Source organism: Acomys minous (assembly GCF_964271855.1).
Source record: "Acomys minous genome assembly, chromosome: 15".
NCBI lineage: Eukaryota > Metazoa > Chordata > Mammalia > Rodentia > Muridae > Acomys > Acomys minous.
Window position 1 is genome coordinate 99,848,322 of NC_140497.1, and position 27,089 is coordinate 99,875,410.

The window sequence follows — 27,089 nt, forward strand, 5'->3', positions numbered from 1 at the left end:
GAGTTTGAGGCCAGCCTGGTCTCCAAAGTGAGTCCAGGACAGCCAAGGCTACACAGAGAAACCCTGTCTCGAAAAACCAAAAAAAAAAAAAAAAAAAAAAAAGAAAAGAAAAGAAAAAAGAAACCAAACCAAACCCAAAAGACAAATAAGAGAGCTAATTCTTTAACGCCCCGGGCCTGTGGGGGGCAGTCAGGGTCCAAACAGTGGCGTGTGGTTAGCACAGCAGCTCAGTGATGTGTTGGTTGGAAGCGACTGACAGGCTCAGCTGGAAGATACGAAGCCTCTGCAGGAGTAGAGAAGACAGCCGCTGCGGACCAAAACAGCAGGGTGTAGACTCTGTGGCCCGGGCTCCCCTGAACCCAGAGCCTCGCTGAGGATGACGGAGCTTCTGATACTCCTGTTTGAACTTCCCGAGTGGGTGGGATGGCACGTGTGGCGCGCCATGCCTGCCTCATGCTGTACTGGGGGATAGAACCCAGGGCCTGGTGCATGCTGGAAAGCATCCCCCCAACCCAGTTACAGCCCAGCCCTTGGTTTAAACATTCCTGCCTCAGAGAAGCCTGTCCCAGCTTCCCAGATCAGCCCTGGCACTCTCATCGTGTTTGCCCAGGACTGTCAACTGCACCTATTAATCATTTTGATGAATATTTGTTAATTTCTGTCTCCATTAGGAGATTATAAGTTGCTTATTGGGTTTTAATGGATGTTAGTTGTAAGTTAATGTTGAGTGAGTGTATACAGAGTATCTGTCGCCTTCTGAGTGTCAGGCACGTGGTGAATGTAACTGCCGTGATTAGGACACTTACTTCTTCCTTTTTCTTACACGGTCCTGCTTAGCAGGCCACTGGGCTTTTGGTCTCCTTTCTGACAGTCTTTCTGAAGGCTCTCCCTGGGAACTTTTCCTCATTCCAGCTGGATGGGCCTGGTGTTAGCCGTTTCCCTTGCTCTGAAACTTGTCCGGAAGTACTTTACACATATTCTGACTGAACTTCCCAGGCCTCTGCTGATAATTATTCCAGTTTCTAGTTGAGGAAACGGAGGCACAGAGAGGCTAAGAAGCCTGTGTAGGGATCTGAGGGATGGCTCCAGAACACGCAGTACTGTGTCAGGGGACCAGAGTTCACACCTCAGCACCCTTGTCAGGTGGTTCCCAGTCGCCTCCCTCATCTGTAGGGGATATAAGGTCCTCTCTGTGGCTGCCCAGCCTCACGTCCATATTACTCCCTAAGACAGTTGAAAATAATACAAAGAAATTTGGCAGCCTGCTAAGTTAGCAGGACCCGGAATTGTGCTTTAAATGTGTCCGCTTCTCCCCAAAGCCCGTCCTTAGAACCACAGTGCTGCAGCATCCGAGGCAAAACGCTGTGGTCAGCTTAGGGGCGTAGTGTATGAACACTTAATTGGGATGCAGGCATGGCCTAGAGGGAAGTGGGAGGGCTTAGTCACCAGAAGTGGGACATGAGGGGACGTGAGGGACAACGGCGAGTGGAGGCTTCCAGCAGGAGGCCATGCGCAAGAGAAAATGAGAGCCACAGAACGAACAGGATTTAGAGATGAGCGAAGCCAGGTGTGGTGGTGGACGCCTTTAACCCCAGCAGAGGCAGGCAGATCGCTGTGAGTTCGAGGGCAGCCTGGTCTACACATTGAGTCCAGGACAGCCAGGGCTACGAAGAGAAACCCTCTCTCAAAACACAAAACAAGCTGGGCGTGGTGGCGCACGCCTTTAATCCCAGCACTCGGGAGGCAGAGGCAGGCGGATCTCTGTGAGTTCGAGGCCAGCCTGGTCTACAAAGCGAGTCCAGGACAGCCAAGGCTACACAGAGAGACCCTGTCTCGAAAAACCAAAAAAGAAAAAAATAAAAATAAAAAAAATAAAAAAGAAAAAGAAAAAAAAAGAAAGAAAAAGAAAAAATCCCCCTAAAACAGAACAAAACAAGGACAGCAGAAATGATGGAATTTCTCTTATTTTGCTGTCTTCTAGATTGTTTTGTGCCAGAATAATATCCGAAACCAGGCTCACATGAGCAGAGTGGTCACCCATGAGCTCATTCACGCCTTTGATCACTGTCGGGCCCACGTCCAGTGGTTCACCGACATCAGGCATCTGGCATGCTCAGAGGTGAGTTGCATCCTAGGAGACATTTCTTTTTCTCCAGAACACTGAGCTTTTCATTTAAATACAATTTGTTTAAGCAGGTTCCTTTTCTTGCTGTTGTGATTTTTAGCATAGTCTCTTTGTAGAATTGCTATAAATATCATCTTCAAGGACTGATAGTACCATTGGCTGATTTAAATAGTAATAAATCATAGTAAACTACTTTACCTGGGGGTACAGTGAGGGCTAAATGTTATGCTTGTATGGATTAAAAAAAATTATTAGGGCCGGGAGTGGTGGCGCACCCCTTTAATCCCAGCACTCGGGAGGCAGAGGCTGGTGGATCGCTGTGAGTTCAAGGCCAGCCTGGTCTACAAAGTGAGTCTAGGACAGCCAAGGTCCACAGAGAGACCCTGTCTCGAAAAACCAAAAAATATTGTTCTGGGATTTGAACCCAGTGCATCTTGCATGCTAGTCAGATGTTTTGCTAACTGAGCTACCTTCCCAGCCTTGCATTTGCCTTTGCAACACTGGGGTAGAGCTTAGAGCCAAGTGCATGGAGACAGCCCCCCACCATGTTACATCCCAGCCTTTCGGGATTCTTCTTCAGTCTTCACAATAGTCCACCGAGCAGATTGTTACCATGTCTTCTGTACTTGCAAAGTGAAGCAGTTGTTTGGGTTCTAGAGTTAAGCGGCAGAGCCGGGGTCACCAGGATTCTTAACCAGTCTGCGTGTTTCATTGTCAAAGTCATCGTTTGCCTTAGAGCCAAACATTTAGCCTCAAGAGCACTACAGAAAAATGTACTTATCATGAATGATTTTGGATGCTTTCAGAAGTTCATACGCTCCTAGCGAGACGCGTGTGTTTCATATTTGAATTTCATTATTTGAAGAGTGCATTATAACGGGTAACCAAGGAATTAACAAGTCTCAAGCGTGCACTCTATAAAGTAGGCTGTTCTCTCCTTCCCTTGATATTAGGACTTGCCCCCACTGCAGGTGTTTGCAGAGTACACTACCCCTGAGTTTTCTTTCTTAAGATTTATTTATTTACTATTTATGCAGTTTTCTGTCTGCATGTGCACCTGCAGGCCAGAAGAGGGCACCGCATCTCAGTGTAGGTGGTTGTGAGCCACCATGAGGTTGCTGGGAGTTGAACTCAGGACCTTTGGAAGAACCGATAGTGCTCTTAACTTTTGAGCCATCTCTCCAGCCCCAATCCTGAGTTTTAAAACAGGCCTCTGTCCAGTGTTACAGGAGTGATGCCAGTTAGATGACATGCACTCAGTGCCCCGAGCCGCAGGGACATCAGCTGTGTTACTGTAGAGGTTATGGGATGCGGACAGTTCTCATGGTAATCTTTTACCAGCAATGTGGCTAAGGGTTGTGCCGTGTGTAGGGGCTGTCCCGGGACTTAAGAAAGCCCACTAACACTGTAAGTCAGAAAGACGTGCTAACTTCAGACTATGTTCTTCATTCTTCGCACTTTCATCATGTATCCTGCCCCGAGACACAGTCAAGGGCCCACAGGAGCCTCCTGACTGAGGCTGGAGGTCTGGGACTGTCTGGCGCTTCCGCTGTGGCCAGGGTCACATGCTAGCTTTAGGTACCTCCTTTGGAAGAACGCTTTCTTGACGTATTTTGGTAATCTCTAGCAGTGCTTGTATCCTCTAGAGCTCGTGGATTTTAACTGCGAGGGCCGACTCACTGACCCTTTTTTCCAGAGGTAAAGTTTAGAAAATCCTCTTTGGTGGGCGGCTGACCTCCCCTTCCCCAGTGCCCCTGACGTGTATAGCACAAATGACGATTAAAGAAACGATCTAGGGGCTGGAGAGATGGCTCAGAGGTTAAGAGCACTGACTGCTCTTCCAAAGGTCATAAGTTCAATTCCCAGCATCCACATGGTGGCTCACAACCATCTATAATGAGATCTGGTGCTCTCTTCTGGCCTGCAGGCAGAATGGTGTCTACATAGTAAATAAATAAATATTAAAAAAAAAAAAAAAAAAGAAACGATCTAGGCGGAAGTCTCGGGTACACCGAGTCTCAGGAGCACGTGCTGACTTCTGGTCTTCCCCAGTTTGAAACGCCGGCTGGTTGTGGAGAGACGGAGTATCTTTGCTTCTCACTTGCCCTCTGTGTTTGTGACAGATTCGAGCCGCAAGCCTCAGTGGAGACTGCTCACTTGTGAATGAAATCTTCCGCTTGCGGTTTGGATTGAAGCAACACCATCAGGTAAAGGCACCCATGGAGTCGCTGGCCCCCGAGAACGTCATGATTAGAAGTAGTGAGTAAAGACAGGAAACGCAGTCAGCGTCAGGAGCTACCTACACCAGCAGAGTACAGACTGTGAGCTGGTGAAGTTGATGAAGTTAATTCTGCTCCATAACCAAAGGGCAGAGAGTCAAGATCTTGCCCTGGGGCATTTAAAAAAGAAAAAGACTCTGTTTTATTTTATACGTATGAGTGTTTTATCCACATGTGTGTGAGATGGCTCAGTGGTTAAGAGTGCCACCTGCAGGCCGGGCGATGGTGGCGCATGCCTTTAATCCCAGCACTTGGGAGGCAGAGGCAGGCGGATCGCTGTGAGTTCAAGGCCAGCCTGGTCTACAAAGTGAGTCCTGGACAGCCAAGGCTACACAGAGAGATCCTGTCTCGAAAAACCAAAAAAAAAAAAAAAAAAAAAAAAGAGTGCCACCTGCTCTTCCAAAGGTCCTGAGTTCAACTCCCAGTAACCACATGGTGGTTCATAACCATCTGTAATGTGATCTGATGCCCTCTTCTGGCCTGCAGGTGTACATGCAGGCAGAGCACTGTATACATAATAAATAAATAAATAAATAAATAAATCTTTAAAAAAATCAAACAACAACAACAACAACAAAAACAACTCATAAAAAAAAGTTTGGTTTTTGTCTGGGCAGTGGTGGTGCAGCCTGCACTTAGGAGGCAGAGGCAGGTGGATCTCTGAGTTCAAGGCCAGCCTGATTTACAGAATGAGTTTCAAGACAGCCAGGACTACACAGAGAAACTTTGTCTTGGAAACCATGCCCTCGCCAAAAGAGAAACCGAACCACCAAAAAAGTTCAGACTCTGTAAAAATACAAAATTCTCTTTTAAATCCATGGCCTATTTTTAATACATACTCCTTTTTTTAAAAAAAAAGATTTACTTATTTATTATATACACAGTATTTTGCCTTCATGTACACCTGCATGCTGGAAGAGGGCACCAGATCTCATTATAGATGGTTGTGAGCCACCATGTGGTTGTTGGGAATCGAACCCAGTCCCTTTGGAAGAACAGCTAGTGCTCTTAACCACTAAGCCATCTCTCTAGCCCGCATACATGTTCCCACACGTATAAATCCATCTTGCTCAGTCTTAAGTTGCCTGCATGTGAATGCTCTCTGGGAGGGCCACTGGGTACTGGGCAACCAGTTGAGGGCCTCTTCCCTAGGGAAGCCATTTCTCCCGCTCTTAGCTTTCCCTACTTCTCTGTCTAGGGTTGAGGCCCCATGCGATCGTCCCCTTGCATGTTAGCATGTCTGTTGATGGCGTCACTGTTCCAGTCTGGTTTAGGGAGCTATGCTGATGAGAAGATGGTATCTCTTCTTTGGCATTTTTAGCAGACACCATCTCACAGAAACCTTCCTGTTCCTTTGTCTCTTTTAATCCCTTCCGCGTCATCAGCTGTGTTGTATCAGTTAGAGCTGTATCACATGATCTCTTATGTTCTGTTTTTTTATTGGTTGTGGTTATCTGTAGTTACCTCTGCCTGTTTTAAGGAGACTTGAGGGGCGAGTCCTGTAATGATCTATGGTGCCATGCTGGCCATGTTTTAGCTTGTAGACGTTCTAGCTGGGTAGGACTGTTGATTGCTTGCCTTCCTCGGAGCCTGGATCTGCACCTCCTGGTATCATGAAAGCAAGTGGTCAGGGCAGCGGTGTTCAGGTCAGTCCCGGCTCAGGTCCCCTGGGTCCTGGTGTCTTCAGCAGCAGGACTTACCTTCTGCCGGGGGCTGGAGATGGGCAGCCAAGGGCAACAGCAGAGGGACCCACAGCTCAAGGCTTCCCAGGCTTGGTGCTGGGTTTGGGCTATGTGGTCTTTGTTTCTCTTAGAAAGCATTGTCAGCCAAGATGGGGAAATTTCACTAAATTATATGTGTATATTACAGTTCCTGTAGGTTCTTCTCCAAGATTGATGCCTTTACTAGCCCTGGGCAGTTGCTAGATTTATATGTTCTGTTGGTAAGCTTAGATAGACAGTATAATTCTCTCTCTCTCTCTCTCCCCCCCTTCTCTCTCTTTGGTTTTTTGAGACAGGGTTTCTCTATATAGCCCTGGCTGTCCTGGACTTACTCTGTAGACCAGGCTGGGCTCAAGTTTACAGAGATCTGCTTGCCTCTGCCTCCTGAGTGCTGGGGTTAAAGGCATGTACTACCAAACCCATCTGATTATCTTTTATGGACCAGTTATATACCATTCTTTTGAATTTTAGTTTGGAGAAGAGAGAAATAAACACTTTAAAAGCTTGCTAGGTATTGGAATGGCAGGGCCTTACATTTCTTTTTTTTAAAAATATTTATTTATTTATTATTTATTGTATATAAGCACTTTACCTGCAGAAGAGGGCATCAGATCACATTATAGATGGTTGTGAGCCACCATGTGGTTACTAGGAAATTGAACTCAGGACCTCTGGAGGAGCAGGCGGTGCTTTAAACCACTGAGTCATCTCTCCAGCCCAAGGCCTTACATTTCTTAAAGCAAGTAAGTTTTAAAATGGACAGATTTGGGCTGGAGAGATGGCTCAGAGATTAAGAGCGCTGCCTACTCTTCCAAAGGTCCTGAGTTCAATTCCCAGCAACCACATGATGGCTCACAACCATCTATAATGAGATCTGGTGCCATCTTCTGGACTGCAGATGTACATGCAGGCAGAATACTGTATACATAATAATTAAATAAATCTTTTAAAAAAATTTCAAGATTCAAGATCTTAGGCAAGTTATTTTCAAAACAAAACTGAGGTCAGTGAAGGATTATGTTTAATTTTTCTCTCTGTTTAAAAAAGGAGGCACTTTCAAGTTTGTGTGTCTGTGTGAATGGTTGTTTTCCTGTTGGCTCAGAATAAACAATAAAAATTAATCTATCATCAGTCAGCTAAATTTTGAAAGCGAGGTGTGGAAGTAAAGTATATTTTATTTTTTAAGAAACGATATCCTTTTGTTGTTGTTGGTTTTTTCTTTTCTTTTTTTTTTTTCCGAGACAGAGTTTCTCTGTGTAGCCTTGACTATCCTGGCCTCATTTTATAGACCAGGCTGGCTTTGAATTCACAGTGATTTACCTGTATCTGCCTCCCAGTACTGGGATTAAAGGTGTATGTCACCACATCTTTTTCTTTGTTTGTTTGTTTATTTTGAGACAGGGTTTCTTTGTGTAGCAGACCAGGCTGGCCTTGAACTCAGAGATCCGCTGGCCTCTGCCTCCCTAGTGCTGGTGTTAAAGGTGTGCGCCACCACCACTGTGTGGTCCATATGCTTCATTTTTAGTTATGTGTATCTGTGTCTGTGTGTGGGTGTGCACGTGGGTGTAGGTGCCTTTGGAGGCCAGGATGGGGCATCAGGTCCCTGGAGCTGGAGTGACAGGGCCTTGTGAGCTGCCCACCATGGCTGCTGGGAATTAAACTGTCCTCTGGAACAGCAGGCAGCTTTCTTAATTACTGAGACATCTCTATAGACCCTTGAAATGTGTTTTAAATTTAATTAAGCAAGATCAATCAGGAGCTTGCCTACGGACTTTTTTCTTGTGATTTTGCGAGTTGGGAATTACTCTTTGGCAGACACTGCCCAGTGCTTCAGAGGGTGGCATTAGGCTATAGTCTTGTAAATGTAAGAAAATGGAGGTGTTACTTATGTCTAAATAGTTTTATACTGAACTAACATGTTTCATGGTTTGAGAATTGTATTTGTTAATTTTATCTTAATTTTTAGGATAGCAGAAATTAACGAAAGAACAGGAGGAGAAGCGAAACGTTAAGATTTGTTTTCATTTTACTTTATTTTTATGTTCATTGGTGTTTTACCTGTGTGTCTTTCTGTGTGAGGGTGTTGGATTCCCTGGGATTGGAGTTAGAGACAGTTGTCAGCTGCCGTGTGGGTGCTGGAAATTGAGCACCGGGTGCTCTGGTGGAGCAACCAGTGCTCTTAACTGATGAGCCCTTTATCCAGTCCTGGGGAAATTGATCTTAATTTGGCTTAGGTAATATGTGATGATACCACGCGTTACATTTTCACAAGACGTTAACCATGTGCTTTCCTTTCCTTAGACTTGTGTGCGGGACAGAGCTGTTCTCTCCATCTTGGCTGTCCGGACCATCAGCAGGGAAGAGGCCCAGAAAGCCGTGGACGAAGTCTTCGAGCCGTGTTTCAATGACCAGGAGCCTTTTGGCCGGATCCCGCACAATAAGACGTACGCCAGATACGCTCACAGGGACTTTCAGAACCGTGATCGCTATTACGCAAACATATGATGATGTGGCCGCTGAATGGCTGGGGGGCACCAGGACCAGGAGGAAAACTCGGTTCTTAGGCACAGAATGTATAAAATGCAAATGGCCAACTGATTAGGCTCCACAGATAAACTGCAGATGGCACTCTTTGTAGTGCTCGGTTACAGAAAAATAAACAAGGCAAAAAGGAGCTCCTTAAACTGCAGGGCAAAAACGGGGTCTTTATAGATAATCATTTAGTAAGTAAAGTAAATAAGTGACGTTTTTGTATTTTATTAATGCTTTACTTTTGTAATTTGTTCTTATTACATGAGATTCTTTAAAGCTCTACTATGAAATCTGTGAAGTGTGCGCCTGTGACGGCGGGTGCCGAGATGGTCGCGCGTTGCCATGATCTAATGCATGATCTAATGAGAGTTGGGACTAATCCATTCAAGGTCAATGTTGGGACTAATCCATTCAAGGTCAATGTTGGGACTAATCCACTCAAGGTCAATGTTGGCACCAATCCGCTCAAGGTCAATGTTGGGACTAATCCATTCAAGGTCAATGTTGGCACTAATCCATTCAAGGTCAATGTTGGCACTAATCTATTCAAGGTCAATATTGGGACTAATCCATTCAAGGTCAATGTTGGCACTAATCCATTCAAGGTCAATGTTGGGACTAATCCACTCAAGGTCAATGTTGGCACTAATCCATCCAAGGGCAATGTTGGGACTAATCCATTCAAGGTCAATGTTGGGACTAATCCATTCAAGGTCAATGTTGGGACTAATCCACTCAAGGTTAATGTTGGGACTAATCCATTCAAGGTCAATGTTGGGACTAATCCATTCAAGGTCAATGTTGGCACCAATCCACTCAAGGTCAATGTTGGCACTAATCCACTCAAGGTCAATGTTGGCACTAATCCACTCAAGGTCAATGTTGGCACTAATCCACTCAAGGTCAATGTTGGCACTAATCCACTCAAGGTCAATGTTGGCACTAATCCATTCAAGGTCAATGTTGGGACTAATCTGTTCAAGGTCAATGTTGGGACTAATCCATTCAAGGTCAATGTTGGGACTAATCCACTCAAGGTCAATGTTGGGACTAATCCACTCAAGTTCAATGTTGGGACTAATCCATTCAAGGTCAATGTTGGGACTAATCCATTCAAGGTCAATGCTGTTTTGTCTCTGTGTGTATGTCCTGGAGGACTTTATGACTTAATTTCCTGGGAATAGTCCAACAATCAGATAGCTTTCTTTCTATTAGACGTCCTTTGTTTTTGTTTTGTATGTATGCATGTTCTGCCTGTATGTGTGTCTGTGTATCACGTGTGTGCCTGGTGCCTGAGGAGGCCGGAAGCCCTTGGATCTCCTAGAATCAGAGTTATAGAAGGTTACGAGCCACTGTGTGGGGTTTGGAAGAACAGCCGGTGCTCTTAACTGCTGAGCCATCTCTCCTTTAAAAGTTTAAGTGCTTTTTTTTTTAACTTTAAAAGTTAAAGTACTATATTCAATCTGTAATGAAATTCAGTTAAATTTTATGTATTTATAAAACTTTTCATGTAATAATTTTCAAATGTTTTGTCAGTCCACATACCTGAATTTCAGAGTCAGAAAACATTCTAACTAGGGGTGGTGTGCATATAATCCTAGCACGTGGGAGGAAGAGGCAGGCGGATCAGGAATACAAGGCCGGCAGTAGCCGTACAGTGATTCAAGGCTAGCCTGGGCTACATGAGACGACCTCCTCTCATCTGTACCTCCTGACTGGCTGCACTTCCACTGGCAGACAACACTTAGGTGGAGTGCAGACTGAGATGGTAGCTGTGGTGAGTGGAGGCGCATGCGCTGCAGCCTTTCCAACTAAAAAGGAAACTGTACAGCCAAATCTTTTATTAGTGCGTATTTGTGTGTACAAAGTAACGGGCTTCATAGTGACATCTTCCTTCAGTTATGCTACGTGCTTTGTCCATGTTCACCTCCACAACTTTGCTGCCCTCCATTTCTTCCCCTTCTCTCTCTCTCTCTCTCTCTCTCTCTCTCTCTCTCTCTTTCTCTCTCACTCTCTCTCTCATACACACACACAGTCTTTAGGTTCCATGTTTAAGAGAACACATTTGCCACGAATTTGACGTATTTTGCTCAGTATGATTATCTGCAGCATCTCTCCTTTTCCCAGCAAACCACAGAATTTCACCCCGATTGGCTCTTTCTAAATGGCCTATACTGCACCCCACACCACAGTTTCTTTATGCCCCTTTCCTGTGATGACACTGAGACTGTTTCCTAAAAGGCTGCTGTGAGTGAGGCTGCAGTAAACACGCATGCGGGGTGGTGGCTTAGAGCTGTCGGGTGTGCGCATGCCCACGAGCGGTGGTCTACTTATATGGCATTTCTTCTTTCAGTTTTTGGGGAGCCTCCATATTGGTTTCCACAGTGGCTGCACTAGTTTATACGTCCACCACTGTCTATGGGATTCCCCCATCTTGCACTCTCTCTAGCATTTACTTGTATTTTAAAGATGGACTGTACTTTAAGTTATGTATGTATGTGTGCGTGTCTGTGTGCGTGTGAGTGCAGGTGCTGTGGCGGCCAGAGGAGGGTGTTAGGTGCCATGGAGCTGGCGTTACAAGTGCTGGGAACTGAACTCGGGTCCTCTGCAAGGTCTGCTCATAATTTTAAGACCTCAGCATATCTCCAGGCCACTAATTTTTTTAGATCTTATGTATATGCATGAGTGTTTTGTCTGTGTGTATGTATCTGCATCACATGTATGCCATTTTTTTTTTGAGGTCATATTTTCTGGAACTGGAGTTAGAGATGGTTGTCACCTGCCGTGTGAGTGCTGGGAACCGAACCAAGGTCCTTTGTAAGAGCAACACCTGTATTTTGAACTGTTTCCTTTGGCAGCAGTTTCAGGGTTTGTATTAAGGTCTTTGATCCATTTTCAGTTGATTGTTTTTTAATTAAATTAATTAATTATTGTAAATTTACATGTGTGTGCCATGGTGCATGAGTGGGGGTCAGACAGCAACTTGTGGGAGTTGCTTTTCTTCTATGGTGTAGATGCCCAGGATCAAACTCCATCTTGGTGACAGGTGCCTTTACCCACAAAGCCATCTGGAAAGCCTTGAGTTAATTTTTATATAGGGTGAGAGACAGACACACCAAGTTTCCTTCTATACATGGGTATCTAGTGTTCCCGATCTTCCCTCATTGTATAAACAGTTAAGAAAGAAAGAAAGAAACAAACAAACATCAACAACAACAACAACAACAACAACAAAACACAAGACCCCACACAGGTAGGAGATGAGTAAAAACTTGAAAAAAAGAAACTGAAATGGTAAAAGTCAATCTATCATATATTCAAATCTAGGTGAACATTGTGACCATATGGTCATGCTTGACATGAAAATTCCTTGATTATGTTGACAAACAGGTTTGAAAAAAGGAGTCGCATTTGATTGGTGTTTTAGGTGATAGAATGTGTGTGTGTACAAATCTGGAAAAGGGTGCAGTATGGAGCCCGCCTTAGTGCTCTGTTGTGGCTTAGCACTGTGCTGTACTACCAGCCTTCCAATTTCATTAAAAAAGATTGGCTTACTTTTATGTGCATGAATGTTTGGCTGTGTGTGTGTGTGTGTGTGTGCACCATGTGTGTGCCTGTTGCTCACAGAGGCCAGAAGGGGGCGTCAGATCTCTTGGAGCTGGATTAACAGGTTGTCGGCCTCCTGTTGAGGGTATGGCTACTGCGCCTGGGTTTTCAAGGGCTCTTAACAGCTGAGCTGTCTCTCCAGGTTCCCACCCCCCACTGCCATTTTGATCTGCCGCTCAGTTCTCTTAGCATCTCCTCTCCTTGGGAACTGGGTGTCTTTTCCCTTGGAACATTAGCCCTTTGTTGCGTTAGTGCTCTTCTCTAAATTCTGTCTGTTTCTGAGTTCAGTTGTCTCCTACCATGCAGAGCGTGGGAGTCAAGCTGAGGCCGTCTGTCTCGGTGCCAAGCACCTTTCCTGGGCCAGCCATCTTGGTATCTTTTTTGTGCTAGTGTCCTTTCTCTGCCCGCCTGGTTTGCTCTCACCTCTTAGCAAGGGCGCTATGCGTTTCAAGTTCCCCAACATGATAGGGACTCAGAACTTGGGGCTCCCTCTTGGATCCATAGCACCAAGCCCTTGACTTACGTTTTCCTAATGAGTGCAGCACCTCTTCTCCTGTTGTGGTGGTGGGAGGGAGGGTGGGAGGGTGAACTGTGGTCCATCTGTAAGCTTTGAGCACCTTCACCTGGACCATCATGAGGCTTTTTAGGGTCTCCTCCCAACAGGGCCTGTGTTAGCATCTTACTTGGTTCCCCAGGCCTGTCTGGCTGACCCAAGCCTGTCTGTCTGCCCCAGGCCTATCTGTCTGACCCAGGCCTATCTGTCTGCCCCAGGCCTATCTGTCTGACCTAGGCCTGTCTGTCTGACGCAGGCCTGTCTGTCTGACCCAGGCCTGTCTGTCTGTCTGACCCAGGCCTGTCTGTCTGGCTGACCCAAGCCTGTCTGTCTGCCCCAGGCCTATCTGTCTGCCCCAGGCCTATCTGTCTGCCCCAGGCCTATCTGTCTGACGCAGGCCTGTCTGTCTGACCCAGGCCTGTCTGTCTGTCTGACCCAGGCCTGTCTGTCTGTCTGACCCAGGCCTGTCTGTCTGTCTGACCCAGGCCTGTCTGTCTGTCTGACCCAGGCCTGTCTGTCTGTCTGACCCAGGCCTGTCTGTCTGTCTGACCCAGGCCTGTCTGTCTGTCTGACCCAGGTCTGTCTGTCTGACCCAGGCCTGTCTGTCTGTCTGACCCAGGTCTGTCTGTCTGACCCAGGTCTGTCTGTCTGACCCAGGCCGACGCGTGCATGGAGCGCAGAACACCTTTCCTTGGAAGCGTTACGGTAGGAGAGCTTTCCCAGGATTTCCATTCTGTTCTCCTTCCTTCCCTTGCAGTGGGCCAGAAGCCTCATGCGTTTATGAGGTGTGCTTTTAAAGAATGCTAGTTTTAAAATACGTAGTTTATGTTTAAAAAACATTTTATTTATTCTCATGTGTGTGCATGTGTGTGTGTGTACACCATGGCACGTGTGTGCATGTACAGTATGTATGTGTACAGTGTGTATATGTGTACAGTGTGTGTGTGTGTGTGTGTGTGTGTGTGTGTGTGTGTGTGTGTGTGTGCACCACGGCACGTGTGTGGAGGTCAGGGGACAGTTTGTAGTTCTCTCCTTCCACTGTGTAGCTCTTGGGTTCATGCTCAGGCCATCAGTCTTGGTGACAAGCACCTTTACTGGCTCAGCCATCTTGCTAGCCTTCATTTTTAACTGAGCCTTTGTGCCGGCTAAATGACCAAGTTTGTCCTTATAAGATCTCAGCTGACAGCAGCCATGGTGGTGCACACCTGTCTGTAATCCACGCTGTTGGGAGGTGGCCACGGTGGCAGAGGCGCACCTATTTGTAATCCACACTGTTGGGAGGCAGAGGCAGATATCACTGAAAATTCGAGACCATCCTGTTCTACATAGCAAGATCTAGGCCAGCCTGGTCTACATAGCAAGATCCAGACCAGGCTGGTCTACATAGCAAGGTCAAGGTCGGCCAGGGCCACATAGTGATGTGCTTTCAAAACAGTGCAGCAGAATCTCAGGTAGAGCCGGATTTTGCTTTGAGGCTTCTAAAGCTTGTGTTTAAAAGCCAGAAGTGGAAACCACCAGGGAAGAGAAAGAAAACTATGAGCTATCAATGCAGATTGGGGGCTGGAGAGATGCTGAGCAGGAAAGAGCGCCTCTGCCAGCTTACAAGGGCCCTGCACTCAGTTACACAGACATACATGCAAGTAGAACGCCATCCATGGAACGTAAAAATAAATCTTAAAACCCTATTAAGATGGAGATTATCATTAGAACACATGGCTCTTGCTGTTAAAATATGATAAATTGAGGAAAAGGTAAAATTCAAGGCTAATATTGCCAACACAAATGAACATTTATTAATTATACAGGAAGGTATTGCTCTCTAGTGTGAGTTCAGTGAAGAAGTCACTGGGTTTGGTCATATCTCGCCTGGAGATTTCTACCCCCTGAGGTGGTAGAAACAGCCTGCTCTGATAAGTTGCGCTCTGAAACCACAGTGTGATGCTCTATTGTCTGCCTCTCTCCAGAGGGCAGACATGACCAAAAGAAAGGGTTCCTCATTGCTTAATGTTGGAAGTTTCAGCAAAGACTGTGGCTGCACCAGTTTAAAAAAAAAAAACTTTATTATGGAAAACTTCAGACGTTTAGAAAACTAGCATAAAGAGGAACTTCCCACTTGTCACTCAGGCTTGGCAACCATCTGTCTGTGCTCAGCCTCCCCTCTCTGCTGTCTCTAAGGCAGCCCTCCCACTAGTGGGCCAGACACAGTCTGAGTTGACAGTGAGTGACCTCCGACACTACAAAGATGCAGACATTTTCACTATCCCAGAAGCTTTTGTTTCTCAGCTTATTTCCTTTTCTTCACCCTGCAGGATTCCTTTGTTCTCATTTATTTCAACTTAGATTAAATTTGCCCATCCTAGAATTTTATATGCATGGAATCCTCAATATGCTCACTCTCTCTCTCTCTCTCTCTCTCTCTCTCTCTCTCTCTCTCTCTCTCTCTCTCTCTCTCTCTTGTCCCCCTTACCCCCACCCCCACAGGGTCAGAGGCAGCCCAGGTTGTCCCGGAACTGGGAAAAAAAAATCAGCTGCCTCTGCCTCCCGAGTGGAGTGCTAGTCTTAAACTTGTGTGCCACCTGCCCAGCAGTGTGCACACTTTTAGTATCAGGTTTCTTTTACTCAAAATGTGTGTGGCCCTTCACCTCATATCATGTACCAGAGACTCCCTTTTCCTTGCGGAGAGAGCTCTGCAATAGAAATAGGTCACAACTCGGTTGTTCATACTTATGTTTATAGATACTGGATCATCCCTAGTAATTCGTATAAGCGTACCCGAACACGTATAATGAGGTGGTAGAAGCACACATCATCAATCAATACGGGAAAGGGTTTATTTCAGCTCAGGGTTCAAGGCACAGTCCGATATGGTGGGAGGGTTAGGTCGGCAAGAGCTGATGCAGCTGGTCATATCACATCCACACTCAGGAACGGAGGATGCCGGCCACCTGCTCACTTTCTCTAGTCACGCAGTGCAGGATCCCAGCCAGGGGACGGAGCTGCCTGATGTGGGTGGGTAAGTCTTTCCACTTCAATCAGGACACTCATGGCGTGTCCAGAGATCTCCCCAAGCTGGGTCTAGGATTTGACACGTTGGCTGCTAACGCCGGGCTCGCTCCTGTAGTAGGAGCCTCTGCAGAGCTGCTGGGGGTTGCGCGCACACACGCACGCACACACACACACACACACAGACACACACACACACACACACACACACACACACACACACACACACCCTAGGCTCTTCAGCGATGTAAGCGTCTTCCTGTAAGCCCCACTTTTCAAAGATTTCGCCCTGTAGCCCAGGCCCTCAGTCTCAACAGACAGATGTGGAACACCTAAGCCACACCCAAACCGCGGCACTGGCGGCTGGGATGTGGCCCGTTTGGCAAGAATGAAATTCAATTTAGTTTTAAAAAAAAGCTATTTTCTAAAGATTTATTTATTTATTATGTATACAGTGTTCTGCCTGCATGTACGCCTTCAGGCCAGAAGAGGGCACCAGATCTTATTATACAGATGCTTGTGAGCCACCATGTGGTTGCTGGGAATTGAACACAGGACCTCTGGAAGAGCAGCCAGTGCTCTTAACCGCTGATCCATCTCTCCAGCCCCGGAAGTTTATTTAATTTTAATATATGTTTATTAGTCACATGTGGTAGTAGTCACCCTACTGGGCATGTAGAGGCCAGTCTTGGAATTACCAGTGGAGCTGTATCACTTCATGGCTAATAGCAGAATGTAGGAACTAAGGGACAATGGATGACCAGAGCGGGAGAGGAAGAGGGCCCAAGGTTAGACACTGGTGAGCAACAGCATCTAAGGCTGTGTCTGAGATGACGTTGGAAAGAATACAGCTATGGAGGCCCCCAAACGAGTGGCATTCTCTAACGGAGGTCCAAAAAGAGAGGGAATGGTCAACAGCATTAGTTATCACTGGCTGACTCGGTCAGGTGACAACTGAAAATAGCTATGTCTTTGACACTCACTCTGCCCATATGCTCAGAGGAAGCCTTGGGGCTCTGCAGGCTGAGGCGAGGCTTGGGGTATGGTTTCCCCTTTGCCTTCTCTGCGAAACAAAACAAGTGCTTACAGCAATACCATTGCAGTACCAATTCTTATGACTGATTCTGGGGGTTTTGAGTGTGATGCGACACATACCACTTTTGAGATGCCGTTTGAAGGCGTTGGGAGGTTCACGACGCTCGCGGACGTAATTAAAATGTTAAGGTATGAGTCAAATTGATGGGTTTTGAACCCGAAAGATCAAATAGTTCATTTAATCGTATTAACCAAATTGGTTTTAAAACCGGCGGAATTATCCGCGGTGCTTAAGGAGTCATTATTCTCCAACCGAGTGGATTAATGGGTCACCTTGGGATTTGCAGCTGGAGTTTTCCTTTATGACCGTGCACTGGGGACTGAGTCATTTCTCCCCAAGAGACTCTCAGCAAAGGTTCACCAGACCTGTCTTAATTCATTTACAAAAACCGCACGAGGAGATTTTCCCAGTTACACTTTCCAGGGTTGGTTTGATCAGTCTCACGCGGTTGCTCGGTCTGCGGCGTTGCCGGGGGAGAGGATCTGCGAACCGACTTCTGATACAAGCAGAGCTTGTGTGGCTTAGACGGCCGTTACCTTTGAGATGCTGGATGTAGTTATCTCATGCACATTCTGACGTGGTTTCTGAAGGAGCAAGCGCGGGGCGGCGGCGGCGGGGGGTGGGGCACTAACTCTTTTTGGCTAGTGGAATCTGAGTGACAGAGATGTCAAGGCAACCAAAGATAACACAGTGAACAATGCACAACTGTCAGGGTTTTCTTCTTCCTGTTTTGGCCCTCCATTCCTACAGCAGTTACTACGTTATGGCAGTAATGTGGTTGTGACCTGCACGTGCAGCTCCTGGCCCAGCCGCATCAGTACCAACCAGAAGCTGCTTAGAAATACTTACGATAGACCAAGACATGGGATTTGAAAACACCCCTTGAAGGACCTTTACAGCCCCAGGAGAGTGGTTCCCCTCCTGGCTACGTATATCACCCGTCACACTCACTTCCAAGCTCTGGCCTCAGGGATGGGGCTGGGCATCATGCAGTTTCAAGGCTCCCCCATGTGATTCAGGGGTTCAGGCTTGAAGGGTGCGGCGGCTTGAGGGTGCTCCTCCTTCCAAATGTGCCACTCTTTCAATTTCATGTAAGCTTTATCCTTGGATAGAGAGACTAGAGCCCTCAGGATTCTTCACACCCCACCCACCCATTCATTAAGTGAATGGAGAGATGGCTCAGAGGTTAAGAGCACTGACTGCTCTTCCAGAGGTCCTGAGTTCAATTCCCAGCACCCACATGATGGCTCACAACCATCTGTAATGTAATCTGATGGCTTCTTCTGTCCTGCAGGTGTACATGCAAACAGAGCACTGTATACATAATAAATAAATAAATATTAAACAAAACAAAACGGATGTGTTTAGTCTGCTGTCTGGCTGACCCTGTTATAGATGTTAAAGCCCACTGAATGTCTCATGAAACCTGAGGGAATAATAGAAAACAAAGGGAGAGATGCTTTGTTTTTAGTCTCTATTAAGATGAGCTAAGTGCTCTGATTACCATAAGAGAATAATTTTAATTGTGAAATTCAGAATGCACGTGAGGTCAGCTTTTCAGACAAAAATAGGGAAAAAAAGTAAGATTTGAAATTTAGACAAAGAGTACCTTTTTTATTCAATAATTTAGGTTTTTTTTTGTTTTTTTGTTTTTTTGTTTTTGTTTTTTTTTTTGAGACAGGGTTCCTCTGTAGTCTTGGCCATCCTGGACTTACTTTGTAGACCAGGCTGTCCTCAAACTCACAACGATCCACCTGCCTCTGCCTCCCTGAGTGCTGGGATTACAGGCATGTGCCACAATAATTTAATGTTTTATCAGATGGTGAGGTTTTACTCTATTGCAGGCTGGCCTTCAACTTAACTCTGTAGTGCAGCTTTCTCTCAAGCTTGGAATCCTCCTGTCTCATAGTCCCAAGTTGTTGGACACGAACCACTGAACCTGGATTAACTTACTATCTTTTAAGACCTGGCTGTCCTGGAACTCCTTATGTAGACCAAGCTTGTCCTCAATTCAGAGAGATCCTCCTGCCTCTGCCTCCTGAGTGCTGGAGTTAAAGGTATGTACCACCAGTCCCAATAACTTTGCATTAAAAAAAAAACTTAATTATTTTGTTATGTATGTGCTGGCTAGTCTTATGTCAACTTGACACAGGCTAGAAAGGAGGAAGCCTCCATAAGAAAACACTTCCAAAGGATCCATCTGTGAGACATTTTCTCAATTAGTGATTGAGGGGGAGGGCTCAGCCCATTGTGGGTGGGACCATCCCTGGGCTGGTGGTCCTGGGTTCTGTAAGAAAGCAGGCTGAGCAAGCCATGTTGGGAACAAGCCAGTAAGCAGCACCCTCCATGGCCTCTGCATCAGCGCCTGCCTCCAGGTTGCTGCCCTGGTGGACTTCCTGTCCTGACTTCCTTCAATGATGAACAGCAGTGTGGAAAATGTAAGCCAGATAAACCCTTTCCTCCCCACCTTGCCTTTCGGTCAGGGTGTTTCATTGCAGTGATAGAGACCCTAGCTAAGACTGGTGTATCAGCATTTACCTGTGGGTAGGTATGCACATCATACCAAATGCATCCATTGCCCACAGAGGCCACCTTCAGACGGTTGTGAGCTGCCAGGTGAGTGCTGGGAAATGAGCCTGGGTCCGCTCCAAGACCAGCAAGTGCTGTAAGCTGCTGAGCCATCATCTCTCTAGCCCCGACTTTATATTTTTAACAATAAGTTGTGTTTATTGTAACTAGTTCCTATGAAAACACATGGGGTGTGTTTATAAATGTTAATTCTGGCAGCCTTGAGAAATAAGCCATGTAAAATGAAGACTAAAAAGTATATATAACAAATAGAATTTTAATCTGTAAATGTGCTATCAGGATACCCACACAAAATACCTATTATGGTGCATTTTATTTACTTTTAAGGAGGCAGGATCATAGTCATACAGGACCACAGTCACACCCTGAGTCTCAGAAACATCACAGACACTTCCTGCCTCCACTTCCCAAGTTGCTAGGATTATAGGCATGTGCCCCTATATACAGCCAGGACATTTGATCAATTAAAGAATAGTCTGTACTCCATTGTCTCAGGCCAGCAAGAGGTCTCTCTGAGATGAGGCTGAAACACAAATGTTTATACATGCTGATTGCTCTTTGGCTCTTTGTTTTTGTTTTTGGAAATAGGGTTTCTCTGTGTAGCCCTGGCTGTCCTGAACTCACGTTGTAGACCAGGGTGGCCTTGAACTCACAGAGATGCACCTGCCTTTGCCTCCCGAATGCTGGGATTAAAGGCGTGCGCCACCACTTTTGTTATGTGCAAACCAAACCAAAACAAGAAGATTCCCAACCCTCCCGCTCTATTTAAGAGGAAAAGAGCAGCACGGAGAGCGAGCTGTAGGGAGCCCTACCCAACAGCAGAGGGCGCACGTGCACTACGGATGAGCTTCCAGTCACACCCGACCGGGTCATTTTTGCAATACTCTGAGCAGCTCAGATTTTATTTAAATATTTATTGGAATCAACTTTGGCATGCAGCGGTGCAAAAACAGATTAGAAACTAAATGCAGGTCTAGTATATTCTCCAGCGATTGCATTTCCCTAAATGATATATTGCTTTTGTCTAAGCTCCTTGGCTTAGGAAGTCCTTCAGCTCGTTTTCGGCACCTGGAAACCCTGTGCTTCCGCTTTATGAATTTAGATCCTGGCGTTTTTTCGGGGACCTCTGTGCGAGGGAGGCGGAGTTGGGTGGGGGTTTATCAAGGTAAGGAAGGGAAAGTCCCAGCTTGGGCGGGATTGCCGCAGCTGGACTGACTTGGCGCCGAACCACAGTGAGAGTCAAACGTGACAGTTTGTTCCCGGGTGCAAAGCCATGCAAAGGAATCTGAGAGACGATTTACCACCACCCCCCCCACTCCCGACGCCCCGCCCTCCCCCTGTGCCGCTTTTCAGGGACAGAGCGGGGCATTCTTGTTGGTTTTCCTAGTGCAAGCCATGGAGAGCCTTGGAATTATGAGGGCGGGTTCTTAGAAATGCATTTGTGGATTTTTTTTTTTTTGTCTTTGTGCAAACAGTGTAGAGTGTGCCTCTGCAGCTACATGACGCTGAGGCCCATGGCTCTTCAACCACGGACTTGTACAGCATAGTGCATCATTGAATTTTCTTGCTTTTTATTTTTTGATTTTTCCGAGATAGAGTTTCTCTATGTAGCCTTGGCTGTCCTGGACTCGCTTTGTAGACCAGTCTGGCCTCGAACTCACAGAGATCCACTTGCCTCCCTAGATCTGGGATTAAAGGCTGTGCCACCATCTCTGACTCATAATTTAATTTTCTAGTCCACTGTAACACAGTGGTGTTTGTGTATGAAAATAATTGTAAATACAGAAAAGGTACACCAGATATAGTATTTTAAAATTTATAACGGTTTTTGAAATTACAATAAAATCACACTGTTTCTGTCGTTCCCTTTCCTCACTCCAACCCCTCCAATGCATCCACTCTCTTGTTTCTTTCACATTCGCGGCCTTTGGGACTGGAGAGATCGCTCAGAGGTTGCTCTTCCAGAGGTCCAGGGTTCAATTCCCATCCACCACACGGTGGGTCACAACCATTTAAATTGCGTTCTGGTGCCCTTCTGGCTACCGATGTACATGCAGGCACAACACTGTGTACATAAAAAATTAAAAACAATTCGTGGCCTTTTAAAAATTGTTGTTTTATATATATACATGTATGTGTGTTTCTAAGTACACAGTACAGCCTGCTCAGTTCCTGTGTGCTGTACGAATGTGACCTCAAGGCTCAGCACGTGGCATCGGATAACTAGTTGTTTGGTTTTTGCTTGGGGAAAGTAATTTCTTTTGGCTCTCAGTATTGCGTAGTTGCCAGGGTCTTTGGGCTGTGAGTTCCCCCTTGCACACAGCATCTTCTTCATCCTTGTTAGGCCACCGTGTTGTGAGACTTTCTGCACGCAGCCCCTCGGACGTTTCTAAGAGACACAGTCTCGCGGAAAACGCCTGTTCCTCTGCCTCTTACAATCTTCTCATCTCTTCCGCGATGATCCCCGAGGCTTAGGGGCCAGCTGGAGCCAGACGCCACAGTCCCTTGCTTTCTGCGTCTTGATTGGCTGTGGTTTTCTGTTGCCAAGAGAAGTTTCTCCGATGAGGGGCGGGGCCTGTGGGTGTCTGAATAAGGACTTTTTCAGTTCATTAGAACCCGACGGGCGCATCCTCCTATGTATAGCTTTTCTTTTTTCTTTTTGAGTCAGAGTCTGGCTGTATAGCCACAGACTTGCCGTGATTTCACAATCCTCCTGCCTCAGTCTTATCGAGTGCTTAGACAGCCCAGCGTTTTGTGGCCCATTGTTGGCTGAAACTTTTTTTTTTTTAAAGATTTATTTATTTCTCTATTGTGTACACAGTATTCTGCCCGCACGCCATTACAGATGGTTGTGAGCCACCATGTGGTAGCTGGGAATTGAACTCAGCACCTCTGGATGAGCAAACAGTGCTCTTAACCTCTGAGCCCTCTCTCCAGCCCCCTGTTGGCTGAAATTTTGTCCGCAGTGTTTCACTGTGTGATTCAATGTATGACTATATTTGATTTTATTTCAGTCACACAACAACTCCGTTAAATAGTTGCTGCTTCTGTCTGTGTAGAGGTTAAAAAAAAAAAAGGCCGTGAATCTAAGCAAAAAGACACCACTCTTTTAAACAGAGAGTGCTCTTTAAACTCCTGAAATATTACTTCCTAAATGTGATTTTGAAGGATGTTGTTTTTCAAAGTGTGATATATTTTTATCAATTTTGGAAAATGTTGCAAACTTTAACCCTTTCCTGGAGTTTTACAATACACAAGAATGTTTTCTTAAGAAATTCTACTGGCAGCCAGGTGGTGGCGCATGCCTTTAATACCAACACTCAGGAGTTAGAGGCAGGCAGATCTCTGAATTCAAGTCCAGCCTGGCCTACAGAGTGAGAATGTGTCTTGAATACCCTCTATACACCCCAAAAGAAATTCTATTGCAATGAAATACATAATTAACTTTGTGCCGTTTATAGTTCCAAAAATTATTTGATTAAAGGATCCTTATTCTGGGCTGGAGAGATGGCTCAGAGAATAAGGGTACTGACTGCTCCTCCAGAGGTTCTGAGTTCAATTCCCAGTAACCGCATGGTGGCTCACAACCATCTGTAGTATGATCTGATGTCCTTTGCTGGCCTGCAGGTGTATGTGCAGCCAGAGCATGGTATACATAATAAATAAATAAATAAATAAATAAATCTTTAAAAAAAGAACCCTTTTCTCTCCCAATTATCCTATTTATTTATTTATTTTTGGTTTTTCAAGACAGGGTTTCTCTATGTTATCTTGGCTGAACTGGGCTCGCTTTGTAGACCAGGCTGGCCTCAAACTCAGTGATTCACCTGCCTCTGCCTCCCAAGTGCTGGGATTAAAGGCATGCACCACCATGCCCGGCTCTATCCTTTTTATTAACATATATTGGTTGTACAAAATAATGGGTTTTATTGAGACATTTTCAAGAAGGTATGTACTATAATCACACTCCCGCTGTGCCCTTTATTTCCCCCTCCCTGGAGTGGTGTCTTTCCTTCTTCTAATTAATACTTTATGCCTTCCTTATACTTTTATGTCTTACCAAAAAAAAAAAAAAACCAGCCTGATTCTGTATATGCAAAAAAGTGACATCTGTCCCTCTCAGTCTATCTTATTTTGTTTAACATGATATCCGATTTTTTTTTTTTGAGACAGGGTTTCTCTGTGTAGCCTTGGCTATCTAGACTCCCTTTGTAGACCAGGCTGGCCTCGAACTCACAGCGATCCGCCTGCCTCTGCTTCCTGGGTGGTGGGATTAAAGGCGTGCACCACCACCACCACGCCCGGCATGATATCCAATTCTTAACACGTAACCAGTTCTTAACACGATATCCAGTTCCACCCATTTTCCTGTACATGATATCATTTGTTTTTCTTTATGGTTGAATACAAGTACATGGTGGGTCTGCACTCCATTTTCTTTATTCACCCGTTGATAGGTATCTAGGCTGATTCCATAACTTGGCTATTTTGAATAGTATCACAATACAAACGGGCATACAAGCGTGTCCAGTGTATGTCGACTCAGATCGCAGCGGAATCGAGAAAAGGGAGCCGTCGGCATCTTAGAATCTTCGATACCAGGAGCGGGATAGCGGGGCTCCGTTTTTTGTTTTGTTTCTTTGCTCCATTTTTAATAGAACAGCCGCGTCAATTTTGCGGAGCATGTGTCTCCCGTGGGATATGTTTTGAGAAACGTGGGTCTAATGAGTAGAGACGTGGTTCACGTTTTTTTTTTTTGTTTGTTTGTTTTTTGTTTTTTTCAGGAGTTCAGAGGAGTTCATTACGACCATCAGATTAGAGAACACAGCGTTCATCTCCTTGCGTTATAAGCACGATAGGGCCTGGAGACGTGAGACAGGGTCTTCAGAGAGAAGTTTGCAGACTAAATGAGGAGGAGGTAAAAAACCGCCTTTGGTTTGAATGGGAGCACGGCTTTGGTGCCTGTGATGCTGAAAACAGGAAAGTGAGAATGGACCACAGTTTCTACTGATTTCTCAATCTGGCGTTCTGATGTGATCTCCTAGCGCATTAACTAGTATTGTCTTTCATTAATTCAGGATTGCCCAGCTGCTGCGAGGAAAGGAGGTTCAAACACCGGACCTGAACGGGGAACCAGCACTGAGAATCGCACGCTAGCAAACTGGGTTTTCTCTTTTTTTTACACAGATGCGCATGCGCGCGCCCACACAGATTCATCACATCAGCGCATCATGTCCTTGTGTCACTTGTCAGATAAGGAAAACAAGGAACAATAACCTTCTTTTTAGAAATAATTAGTATTTAGGATTACTGTGTGTGCATGGACATTCACGTGGAGGTCAGAAGACACGTTTGTGGGGTTGTCCAACTTTTTGCAGGTTTTGGGGATGGGGCTTGCTTTACTGGCTGTGCCATCTTGCCGGCCCAGTGTGTGGACATTTTTGTCAGAAGATTGGTCAAAGGATTTTGAGTTTAAAGAGCAGAGAGTTGTAGGCATTTTCTGGTAATATTGATGGCTTACAAGTTTCCGCTAGTCAAAATCTCTACCCTTCTGTGCTGGCTAGTCTTATGCCAACTTAACCCACAAACTAGAATTATCTGGAAGGAAGGAAGGAAGGAAGGAAGGAAGGAAGGAAAGAAGGAAGGAAGGAAGGAAGGAAGGAAGGAAGGAAGGAAAGAAGGAAGGAAGGAAGGAAGGAAAGAAGGAAGATTGACTGAAAAAAAAAATGCCTCCATAAGATCCAGCTATAGGGTATTTTCTTAATTAGTGATCGATGCGGGAGAGCTCAGGCCATTGTGGGCGGGGCCATCCCTGGGCCAGGTGGTCCTGGGTTCTATAAGAAAGCAGGCTGAGCAAGCCATGGGGAGCAAGCCAGTAAGCAGCGCCTCTCCACGACCTCTGCATCAGGTTCCTGCCCCGTTGAGTTCCTGCGCGACTTCCTTAGATGATGAACAGCGATGTGGAAGTGTAAGCTGAATAAACCCTTTCCTCCCCAAGGTGCTTTTTGGTCATGGCTTTTCACAGCAGTAGAGACCCTGACTAAGACAGCTTTCTTCTCCAGAGCTGGGATGATGTTCATTTTATTCTGGTACTTTTTTTTTCAAGAAAAAAAAAATTTTTTTTTTTTGAGACAAGAGCTAGCAGGCTACCCTGAAACTTGCAGTGGTTTTGCTAGCATTACAGCCGTGAGGCGCCAGGTCTGGCATCTAGGAATCTTTGAGAGACCCTATCAAGCAATGCAGCATATCCCTTATCAGCTGGGGGAGAGAACCCGATTCATAGTTGCGTCATTGGTCGAAGGGTTATAAAGAAACATTCAGCTGATGCTGGGTGTGCAGAGGATTCCCTGAGACAGTGAGCCGCCATCTTGTTCGTGACTGGGTCTCCGGGCATTCAAGTGATGACGTAGCAACAGCCTAAGGGATTTCCCCTTGTGACCGGCCTGATGTAAACCGGTCTCCTCCCCAGCATCCCTTTGAAGTAGGTTTGGTGTGACGAGGCCCGTGGAGGCAGCCACACATCACCATCTCATCACTTTGTCCTTCCCGCCTGTGCTTCTGTCTGTCATGGTAGCACTCACTCCCTTCCTGTGAAGGCACCAGAAAAGTAGAGAAATTGTGGCAAATTGTGGTTTCCCACATCACGACTGTAATGAGTTACCTGGGGCTTTTCAGAGGCCAATTTCAGAATAACCTGAAATCCAGCAAAAGGAAGCCATTTCCTCCACAAGGCAGTTATGATTAAGAGTGATTATTTTATCTTTGCCAATTCTGATAACACCTAATCCTAATCCTCCTTACGAGATTTGCTTTAGTACCTAAAAATAGTGGATGTTTCTGAAAACGTGCTGGGGGTGTCCACGTGGGAATTTTTCTATGAAACTCAAATTGGGTCATGACTTTTCTTTTGGATAGCATTCTAGGGGAATAAGACACACATCTGACTGTATACGCAGAATGATTCATGTCCTGGCTCAATTGTTGGCACTGTTCTACCTCGGTGTCTTTGCATTTTACTTGAGCACACTGCTATTTAGTTAGCTAGTTTCAGTTTTTAAAATAATTTTATTTATTTACTTATTTTTATTTTTTACATATACATTTATATAGTTTCGGTTTTAAGACCTTACAGCCTTGGCTGGCTTGGAACTCACTATGTAGACCAGACTGGGTTCCAGCTTACAGAGATCTGCCTGCCTCTGCCTCTTTGACTGCTGGGATTAAAGGCATGGGCAAACATGCTGGGCTTATATTTAAAATAAGCACACATAGTCCCGGAAGAAAAACGGTTAATTCATCATTTTAGTTCTATTTCTCACATTTAAACATTGAGAATGCGAGATTAAGAAGCTGGAAAAGCGAGACAAAAGGAACGGATCCCACAGGTCGCTACTCTCGGAGATGCAGGGCCTGGGGAGGAGGGCAGATGCTACTGTTAGAAGCTGTGAGAACAGCTCTAGGGACAAGAATGGAAACAGGAAGAGCTTCTGGTCTACTTCTGGTGAGCCAGGTGAGTCAGGGCCTTTGCACTAAAGAAACCGTTGATTGTGAAATGCATCTTGGAGAAACAAAAGGATTCACTGAT

General features: G+C 45.7%; 1 protein-coding gene and 1 long non-coding RNA gene across 9 annotated transcripts in view; both read left to right on the forward strand.

Annotated features, from left to right (window-relative positions):
• ATP23 (ATP23 metallopeptidase and ATP synthase assembly factor homolog) overlaps positions 1–25,501 on the forward strand; it is a 55,624-nt gene extending 30,123 nt beyond the window's left edge. For 4 of the 8 annotated variants that reach the window (XM_084759228.1, XM_084759229.1, XM_084759226.1 and 1 more), the window contains 5 exons: positions 1,982–2,119; positions 4,249–4,332; positions 8,427–8,569; positions 24,289–24,422; positions 24,583–25,501. In XM_084759228.1, the coding sequence (XP_084615354.1) occupies positions 1,982–2,119; positions 4,249–4,332; positions 8,427–8,569; positions 24,289–24,415 (492 nt within the window). In that variant the 3' untranslated portion in view covers positions 24,416–24,422; positions 24,583–25,501. Of the gene's footprint in view, positions 1–1,981; positions 2,120–4,248; positions 4,333–8,426; positions 9,047–9,235; positions 9,874–24,288; positions 24,423–24,582 lie in introns of those variants that run through there. The other 4 variants (XR_014774949.1, XR_014774948.1, XM_084759227.1 and 1 more) reach the window with 4 other exon arrangements.
• On the forward strand, positions 9,068–9,873 carry LOC311584663. The gene is made up of 2 exons (XR_014774950.1): positions 9,068–9,154; positions 9,209–9,873. It is a non-coding gene; the product is annotated as an uncharacterized lncRNA (long non-coding RNA).
• Positions 25,502–27,089: the final 1,588 nt, after the last annotated feature.